Source organism: Myotis davidii, unplaced genomic scaffold (genome assembly GCF_000327345.1).
Source record: "Myotis davidii unplaced genomic scaffold, ASM32734v1 scaffold326, whole genome shotgun sequence".
Classification (NCBI taxonomy): domain Eukaryota; kingdom Metazoa; phylum Chordata; class Mammalia; order Chiroptera; family Vespertilionidae; genus Myotis; species Myotis davidii.
In genome coordinates, this window is record NW_006296626.1 from 121663 (window position 1) to 131438 (window position 9776).

The 9776-nt window shown below is 55.7% G+C and overlaps 1 protein-coding gene across 1 annotated transcript in view; it reads right to left on the reverse strand.

Moving 5' to 3' along the window:
* Positions 1-3358: 3358 nt before the first annotated feature.
* The window catches only part of TNNT1 (troponin T type 1 (skeletal, slow)), a 10254-nt gene continuing 3836 nt past the window's right edge, over positions 3359-9776 (reverse strand). Inside the window, exons 4-12 of the mRNA XM_006772218.2 lie at positions 9641-9662; positions 8469-8532; positions 8060-8176; positions 7721-7798; positions 6508-6621; positions 5913-6022; positions 4416-4506; positions 4265-4305; positions 3359-3499 (exon numbers count right to left, since the gene is read on the reverse strand). Coding sequence (XP_006772281.1) covers positions 3454-3499; positions 4265-4305; positions 4416-4506; positions 5913-6022; positions 6508-6621; positions 7721-7798; positions 8060-8176; positions 8469-8532; positions 9641-9662 — 683 coding nt within the window. The 3' untranslated portion in view covers positions 3359-3453. The remainder of the gene's footprint in view (positions 3500-4264; positions 4306-4415; positions 4507-5912; positions 6023-6507; positions 6622-7720; positions 7799-8059; positions 8177-8468; positions 8533-9640; positions 9663-9776) is intronic.

Genomic DNA, 9776 nt, shown 5'->3' on the forward strand with positions numbered 1-9776 from the left:
GGGAAATGCAGTCCACGGGTCACAGATTGCCGCGGGGAGCGCTGGGAAGTGGAATCTCCAGCAAGAGGAGGTTGCTAAGGGCAACGTTCCAGCTTCTAGCTGCCCCCAGGCAGACTGGGAAATCCGCTAGTCTCAGGGGTCACATGGAAATCTAACGGAGGGGATGCCCCGAGGGACACTGGGAAATGGAGTTTGTCGGTCGGAGGTGTGACCCCCCCCCTCACCTCCCACGGCATGCTGGGAAATGTAGTTGACTATCTCAGGGACGGGACCTGGTAGGAAAAGGGAGTCTGCAGCCCGGAAGTCCTAAAAATATAAAGATGATTTTTTCCTTATCAGCTTTCCTCATATCATCGAACTGATGTATTTTGGGGCTGTCTGCTCCCTTCAACCAGAAATAAGCTACAGGAGGACAGCGAATTTGGCTTCTGCGTGCAGTCCTTGTTCCCAGAGCCCAGAACCACGCCTAATAGTAATTGAAAATAGTTTCTAAATGAATAAGGGGATTCCCTAGGTCCTGAAAAACTTAAGGGCACCATGGGAAATTGAGTCCGCAAACCCTAAGACTAAGTCATTAAAGGCAATGCATGTCCAAGCCTCCCTGGCTGGCCGCCCACGGCATGCTGGGAAATTCACTTTTTTGGCACAAAGTTCACAGCAATGGGCCAACAGCCTAGGCGCCTGCTGGGAAATGTAGTCCGCATGGCCACGCCCCTAAACGCTCAGTTGGTACCACCCCAAGAAATCAGGCTCATTGGCAAGAGAAGTCCAAAGCCCCTGATGATAATTCCTGGATCGTATGGGAGAGAAAGGAACCCAAGAGGAGGAGTCTCCGATGAGCACCCACAGAACCTATTGGCTCTTGCTTCCCTTGGTCTCACCCTGGGTCGTGAAGCACGCTGGGAAATGTAGTCCAGTCCCTACACACCCCTGCAAGCCATGCTGGGATTTGTAGTTCAGGGCGAATGGTCTCATACCTAGCACTATGAAGCACAAAATAATCCTCACCTTAAGTATTCTCCACGTAAGTCCAAATTGAGAGAGAAATGCAGTCACTCTGAGACCAGAATAAAGACACATAGAAAGGGGCTGAGGCCTGGCCGGTTTGGCTCAGTGGATAGAGCGTCCGCCTGAGGACTGAAGGGTCCCAGGTTTGATTCCGGTCAAGGAGGCAGCTGATCAATGTTTCTAACTCTCTATCCCTCTCCCTTCCTCTCTGTAAAACATCAATAAAATATATATTTTCTTAAAAAAGAATTCCAGCTGTGGCTTAGGCAGTCCTGAGTTGGAGCCTCGTCTCGCCCCCACTCCCAGCTCTGGGACCTGGCCCAGGCTCGCCATCTCTGAATCTGGACAGAAGCAACAGACTCTACCCACTCTCAAGTCCTTGGGCCGGTGCAAAGAAATAAACTACAAATCCCATGAGGCTTTGGGAGGAGGACCAGCCATAGATACAAAGGGATGCCAGTCTCAATGTTTCTTGGGATATGTAGTCCTCAACCCCATTCTTCTCACGCATCTACCTATCAACCTCCTTAGACGGTAAATCAGGTTGCTAGGCGTGTCTCCATGCCTATGCATTCTGTGACACGCTATAATCGTGTGCAATTGCAATTGTGTGTGTGGCTGAGTGGGTGCCTCTGCTTACGGTGTCCATAAGTTTGGTGTACAATCCATCTGCATTTCTGTGTGACTGTGACCATTTGTTTGTGGCAGACACAATTTGAGGTATCTGCTCAACCCACAGAAGGATCTGCAGGATGCACTCCCACCATAAGCTCTCTCGGCAATTTTTTTTTTAATATATATTTTATTGATATTTTAGTTGTCGAGGCAGCGGGTGTGCAGTGTCTGATAGGTGCAAGACGTTGGCTGTGTGCAGGCATTTTCAGACTCCACTCCTTAAATTCTCTTCTACCCTGAGTCCTGTTTTCTCTCAGTGCTAACCCTGGAGTATCGATGCTAACCTCGGAGCTGCAGGCCCTCCTCACTGCTGGTGAAAATAACCTCAATGGTTTCAAATAATAATGATGATGATGATGATGATGATGATGATGATGTTCCCATCCGGCTGTTGTGACTCAGTGGTTGAGCGTCAGCCCATAAACCAGGAGGTCATGGCTCAATTCAAGTCAGGGCACAGGCCCGGGTTTCAGGCTCAATCCCCAGGGAGGGTGAGGGGGGCCGTGCAGGAGGCAGCCCATCGATGTTCCTCTCTCATTGATGTTTCTATCTCTCTCCCCCTTTCCCTTCTTCTCTCTAAAATCAATTAATATATATATATATATTGGCCCTAGCCAGTTTGGCTCAATGGATAGAGTATTGGCCTGAGGATTGAAGGGTCCCAGGTTCGATTCCGGCCAAGGGCATGTACCTTGGTTGCAGGCACATGTGAGAGGGAAGTGCGCGGTGAGACGCAGGGCTGGCCGCTGGGGAGGCTGGTGGAGCGCTGACTGTCCCGGCCAACGCAGGCTGCTCAGACTCAGACAAACACACCGTCCACTGCGTGGCTCATCCACCAGCGAGTCCATCTCCCAGCTGCTGGAGTCTGGACGCCTGAGAGCGGATGCCAGCATGGGGGGCTCAGGTGAGAGCCCGCCTCCTGGCTTGTAGGCAGTCACCTTCTCGCTGTGTCCTCACATGGTGGAGAGAACGCTCTGGTCTCTTCATCTACTTCTCAAAAACCCTAGTCCGGTCCATGTGGCTCCGTGGTTGAGCATCGACCTATGAACCAGGAGGTCATGGCTTCTTGATTCCCAGTCAGGGCACATGCCCGGGTTGCAGGCTCCATCCCCAGTAGGGGGCGTGCAGGAGGCAGCCGATCCATGATTCTCTCTCATCATTGATGTTTCTCTCTCCCTCCCTCTCCCATCCTCTCTGAGATCAATAAAAATATATATTAAAAAATAAAAAACCTTAATCCCATCTTAGGGGCTCCACCCTCAGGACCTCATCTAATCCTAGTCACCTCCGAGGGGCCCCACCTTCAAACACCATTCATGGGGGCGGGGCAGGGCTTCAACATATGGATTTGGGGGGACACAAACCTTTAGTCCATAACACTTACCCCTGGACAAACGCAACACCCTAGAAATGTAGTCTCAGAATGAAGGGGATAGCCTGGCTGCATGCCTCAGTTGGCTGGAGTGTCATCCCGTACACCAAAGGGTTGTGGGTTCGATTCCCGGTCAGGGCACATGCTGGGGTTGCGGGCTCGATCCCCAGTGTGGGGCCCGCAGGAGGCAACCGGTCAATGATTCTCTCTCATCATGGATGTTTCTCTCTCCCTCCCTCTCCCTTCCTCTCTGAAATCAACACAAACATATTTAAAATAACAATAATAATAATAACAACGACCTCAGCAGGTGCCCGCGGGCGGAGCCTTTATTTCAGGACACAGATGGGGGGACAAGAACTCCAGGGGCTCCGATGCCTCGGGGTGGCCCCCCATCCTCACTTCCAGCGGCCTCCAAGGCGGCCCTTCGCTGCCCCCTTCCGGCTGCGGGAGAAGGAGGGGGTGTCAGGAGGGAGGGCTCCTCAGACCTCTGAGATGGGACGCCCAAGAGGCCCGCCCTCCACGCCCAGTGGAAGAGGCGGGCGAGTGCGCTCTCATTGGGGTTCACTGGCTGGGGCGGTGGAGTTCATGCTCAAAGACCCCAGTGTCACGTGGGGTGGGTATCTGTGCTGAGTTGCGGTGCTGGGGGGGTGCTTTTGGGGGCCACGTCCATGACTGGGGGCCGGGTATCTGCTCTGGGGTCCTGTCCTGGGCCCTGGAGGGTGTAGAGTAGCCTCCAGGGCCTCCGCCCAGGGGAGGCCAGGAGCACCGGGCAGGGGGCACGGCCAAAAGCCAGCCGGCCTTTGCCCGACGTCCCCTGGGCGGCAAGGTCACCCCCATCCTTGAGAACCAGTGACTTAGAGGGACATGGCCCTGCCCGGTGTGGCTCAGTGGATAGAGCGTCGGCCTGCGGACTGAAGGGTCCCGGGTTCCATTCTGGTCAAGGGCACATGCCTGGGTTATGGGCTCGATCCCCAGTGGGGGGCGTGCAGGAGGCAGCCAATCAATGATTCTCTCTCATCATTGATGTTTCTCTCTCTCTCTCTCTCTCTCCCTTCCTCCTGAAATCAATTAAAAGAAAAAAAATACGGGGACATGGAGATGGTGATGGAGGCCCCAGAGAGAGAAGTGACAGGAGACGAGGGACAAAGCCAGAGGAGGGGGCGGAGGGCAAGAGGGAGCGCAGGCGTGGGGCTCAGTCACACTTACAACTTCTGGGCGTGGCTGATGCGATTGTAGAGCAGGTTGATCTGTGGAGGGAGGGAGAGAGGGTGATGCTGGGACAGCGGGGGACAGGTCTGTCCACCTGCCCGTCCACCCGCAAAAAAAAGCCCCAGGCCCCAGGCCAGCGAGGTCTCACCTCGTACTTCTGCTGCTTCATCTTCTCCATCAGGTCAAACTTCTCCGACTCCAGCTGGTGGATCCAGTCGGACAGTTCCTGGGCCTTGGCCCTGGGGGTGCAGATGGGGGTCAGGACGGGGCCAGGTCACGCCCTGGATCAGAGAGGGCGAGGGACTGTCCGCAGCCACACAGCACGACTCGGGATGTGGCATTCGTTTTGCCGTTGCGGTAACATTTGAGGGGGAGATACTCAACGTGAATCGAAGCAAAGGGTTTGAAAATCTCAGCCCGCTCTCTCCCGGCCCGGAATGGAGACTCAGTCCCCTAATTCAGTGGTTCTCAACCTTCTTAATGCCGCGACCCTTTCATACAGTTCCTCATGTTGTGGGGACCCCCAACCATAACATTATTTCCGTGGCTACTTCTTCACTGTCATGTTGCTACTGTGATGAATCGTCATGTAAATATCTGCTATGCAGGATGTATTTCCATTGTTACAAATTGAACGTAATGAAAGCATCTGATTAATCACAAAAACAATATGTAATTATATATGTGTTTTCCAATGGTCTTGGGCGACCCCTGTGAAAGGGCCGTTCGATCCCCAAAGGGGTCGCGACCCACAGGTTGAGAACCGCTGCCCTAAAGTGAGAATGAGGTCATGGTGAGGGACCCGGGCTCTGAAGTGGCCCAGCCCAGCGGGCGTGGCTCAGGGGTTGAGCATTAACCTATGAACCAAGAGGTCTGGTCAGGGCACAGGCCCGGGGTGTGGGCTGGATCCCCAGTGTGGGGCTTGCAGGAGGCGGCCGATCAATGATTCTCTCTCATCATTGGTGTTTCTGTCCCTCTCCCTTCCTCTCTGAAATCAATCTATCAATCTATCTATCTATCTATATGTATGTATGTATGTATTTAAATGTAGTAATAAAACTGGGAAAGAGCTCTGGCCAGTTTGGCTCAATGGTTGGAGCGTTCCAGTCCAGGGCAAGTACCTCGGCTGCAGGCTGCACCCCCAGCCCTAGTGTGGGTGCGAGCAGGAGGTATACTTTTATTGATTTACAGAAGAGAAGACGGAGAGGGATAGAAGCATTGATGAGAAAGAATCATTGATCAGCTGCCTCCTGCACGACCCCTAATGGGGATCCAGCCTGCAACCTGGGCATGTGCCCTGACCGGAATTGAACTAGGGGCCTCTTGGTTCTTGGGCCGATGTTAAACCAATGAGCCACACTGGCCGGGTGCCAAATTTATTCTTTTTTAAAATATATATATATTTTTATTGATTTCAGAGAGGAAGGGAGAGGGAGAGAGAGATAGAAACATCAATGATGAGAGAGAATCATTTATCGGTTGCCTCCTGCACAATCCCTACTAGCGACATGTTTCACAGAGGAGGCTACAGGGGCCCAGAGAGGGGGAGACACTGGCCCAAAGCCACAGAGCACCCGGCGTCTGCGACCCGGATCTGGAGGAGGGTCCCTGGCTCCCTGTCTCACACCCAGGCCTCCCCACCTACCGGAGCTGCTCCTCGCCCAAGTGGTCAATGTCCAGAGGCTTCTTCCGCTCAGACAGGATGCGAAGCTTCATCTCCCGCCCCGTCTGGCGCTTCCCCCGCTTTTGTTCTGCCTGAGGATTGGGGAGGGGACGCCTTGGGTTGGGGTATGAATCCTCCAGATGGCTCCCCACGTCAGCACCCAGGGGCCCGGGATCCAGGCCGCCATCTCCCCCAGGACCTCAGGCATCCAGGCCCCCAGCCTCCTCCCTCAGACCCAGGAGGCCAGGCCCCCAGCCTCCTCCCTCAGCCCCAGGAGTCCAGGCCCCCAGCCCTCCTCCCTCGGATCAGACCCAGGGGTCCAGGCCCCCAGCCCCTCCTCCCTCAGACCCAGGAGTCCAGGCCCCCAGCCCCTCCTCCCTCAGACCCAGGAGCCCAGGCCCCCAGCCCCTCCTCCCTCAGACCCAGGAGCCCAGGCCCCCAACCCTCCTCCCTCAGACCCAGGAGTCCAGGCCCCCAGCCCCTCCTCCCTCTGGCCCAGGAGGGGGTCCCCCAGCCCCTCCCTCAGTCACCTCCTCCCTGGGAGCCCAGACCTCAGGCCGCAGGCAGCTGAGCTCACCTTGACCAGGTAGCCCCCAAAATGGGCCCCCATGTTGGACAGGACCTTCTTCTTCTTAGCATCATCCTCAGCCCGCTTCTTGGCCTCCTCCTCTTCCTTCCGCATTTTCTCCTCCTGCGGGAAAAGGGGTTCAACCCTGAGGCCTGACCTTCCCCCTTTGCTCCTGGCCCCTCCCTCCCTCGTCAAATATCCCCGACCCTTCTGACTCCCTCCCATCAGCACCCCAATGAGGGCACTGAGCCCACCCGGATCACCCGAGACCAACTCCCGGTCTCCAGACCCTCAGCCACATCTGCAAAGTCCCTTTTCCCGCGGAAGGTCCCAGGAATCAGGGTGCGAGCTGCTTGCGGACACCCTTATTCTGCCCCCCACACCACCCTACTCCCGGTCCTTAAAAGTGGTCCTAGCGGGCGCTTCCTGGATGCCGCCACAGATCGCGGTTCCACGGCCTGAAGCCATGGGCACGTTCCAAACACTCTGACCAGTTAGGGACAGGGGACCACTCCAGTGTGCCTGGGACAGACGGGATGCAGGATTATCAGGGCTCAGACCAGGGAAGCTCCCCGCAAGCAGGGGTGAGCTGGTCACTGAGACATCCACCGAAAGATGGGAAAAGAAATACTGGGTCTTTACGACGGTACTAGAGGCCCAGCGCACGAAATTCGTGCATGGGGAGGGTCCCTAGGCCTGGCCTGCAATCTGGGCCCATCTCCCTGCCCCCCACCGTCGCCTGTGTTGGGGGCGACTGGCAGGGCAATCAGGCCCCAGCACCGCCTGCAACCGCTGCCACCCACCCCCGGTTCCCGGTTCCCCATTGGGCAATTGGGACCTGTGGGCTGGGGGCAGCTCCTGCTTTAAGCGTCTGCCCCCTGGTGGTCAGTGCGCATCATAGCTGACCAGTCGCTCCCCGCCGGGTTGATTTGCATATTATGCATAGATAGATAGATAGATAGATAGATAGATTTGTTTGAGTTGCTTGATCCAGCCATGCCTGGAGCAGGCTTGCCCTAGACTTTTGTTTGACAGGAGCCAATAAAACTTTCTTCCTGCTAAACCCGCCTGGGTTGGGGTTCCTGTTCCTTCCACCTGAAAGGTCCCTGAGTAACACAGCGCGAGGACCTTTGGGGGACCCCAGAGAATATCATGAATGGAAACTGGAGAGCCCAGCTCAGCGCAAGAAGGAACATTGGGCCTCCCCCAGGGAGGCACCCACCGCCAGCCGGGCCTGCCGCTCCCGCTCCTTCTCGGTCCTGAAGCGCTGCTGCTGCGCTCGCTCCGCCCGGCGCCGCTCCTGGGGGGCGGAGAAGAATGAGGGGGTGCAGGCGCCACCACCCACCCGCGACCCCCCCACCCCACAGTCAAGGTCCAGGGCAAAAAAAAAAAAAAGTGCACACGTTTGCGTGTGGCCAGACGTGGGTCCATTTCCTAATGTTTCGGCCTCGGGACGGCATTGGACAGGACCTGTTCCCCGTTATCCCCCCAAGACCCAGAGGATGGCACCACCGGCGGGGGGAGGGAGGACTGGGGGGAGCCCCACCGCCACCCCACTCACAATGCGGTCTTTCAGCGCAATGAGCTCCTCCTCCTCCTTCTTCCGCTGCTCGAAGTGCACGTCGATGAGCGTCTGCAGCTCCAACAGGTCTTTCTCCATGCGCTTCCGGTGGATGTCCTGCAGGACGGGGCGTGGGAGCCCCATCATTCCCGTGGGAGCCCCATCATTCCCTAGGGGCCCCATCATCCGCGGGCAGCGCCCCTGAGGCCCAAGTGGGGCGCCCTTCCCCGCAGGAATCCGCGGGGTTGACAGTTCACAAAATGCCCAGCAGGTGGCAGCAAAGCACCGTGTTCGGACCCTACTTAGCTTTTTTTTCTTTTTTTCTTTTTTTTTTTTTCTAATTTGCATTAAGGCCGCCTAAGGGTTTGCAGCTGCTGGAAGGCGGAGCGGGGGAGGGGGGGTTACTTACATCGAAGTCCACGCGTTCCCCTTCCGGGATCTTTGGGGGGATCAGTGGAGGTACCACAGGGCGGCTGGGGGCACGGGGAAGAAGAGGAAGACAGTGAGGGTTTGGGGGTCCCGGATACTCCCCGCCACCAGCTATCCGGGTTCTGGGCACTGGCGAGGTGCCTGGTCCCAATCCCAGGGACTGTCAGGGAAACGCACATCTGATTTCCAGGACTTGCTACAAACAAACTACTCTCACGTGTTATGTTAATTACATGTTGCAATGATGAAATGTCACCGGTCACAGGTTGAATAAATATGATATTGAGATTAGCTGGGCCGGTGTGGCTCAGTGGTTGAGCGGCCCCCTGTGCGCCAGGAGGTGCCGGGTTCGATTCCCGGTCAGGGCAGCTGTCGGGGTTGCAGGTCCATGATTCTCTCTCTCTTTTTAAAAAATATATATTTTATTGATTTTTTACAGAGAAGAAGGGAGAGGGAATAGAGAGTTAGAAACATCCATCAGCTGCCTCCTGCACGCCCCCCACTGGGGATGTGCCCGCAACCCAGGTACATGTCCTTGACCGGAATCGAACCTGGAACCCTTCAGTCCGCAGGCTGACGCTCTATCCACTGAGCCACACCGGTTAGGACCACGATTTCCTCTTATCATTGATGTTTCTCTCCATCTCCCTCCTCTCTGAAATCAACAAGAATATTTCTGGGAGGAGGAAAAAGATTAGTTCTATGTGTTTTGTCTTACTTTGTAAAATGCGGCTCGTAAAAATATTTTCAAATAGATTTTATTGATTTGAGAGAGAGAGGGAGATAGAAACATCAATGATGAGAGGAAATCATTGATCGGCTGCCTCCTGCACGCCCCCTACTGGGGATCGAGCCCGCAACCAGGCATGTGCCCTTGATTGGAATTAAACCTGGGACCTTTCAGTCCGGGGGCTGACACTCTAGCCACTGAGCCAAACAGGCTAGGGACAAGCGTTGTTTATTGTTACACTGTCCACATACATGCAGAGCTTGCATTATATTTGTATTGGGCGGGGCTGCAGGGGTGCGGTCAGCCCTCCCTCCTCTCTCTCTCTCTCTCTCTCTCTTCCCTCCCACCCTATCCGTGAAGGTGGGCGACATACTCAGGAAGATGTGATTGGGGGACACACACACACCCCGCTAGGATCTCACCTTGGTTTGGGGCGCTCCTCCTCTGGTGAAAGGATGCAAAGAGAGAATTAGCCAGAGCCCATGGGGGGCTGAGGAGGGAACCCCCAAGCCATGCCCCCCTCCGGGAGCCCAGTTCCCTCCTCCAGCCGCTCTGGGG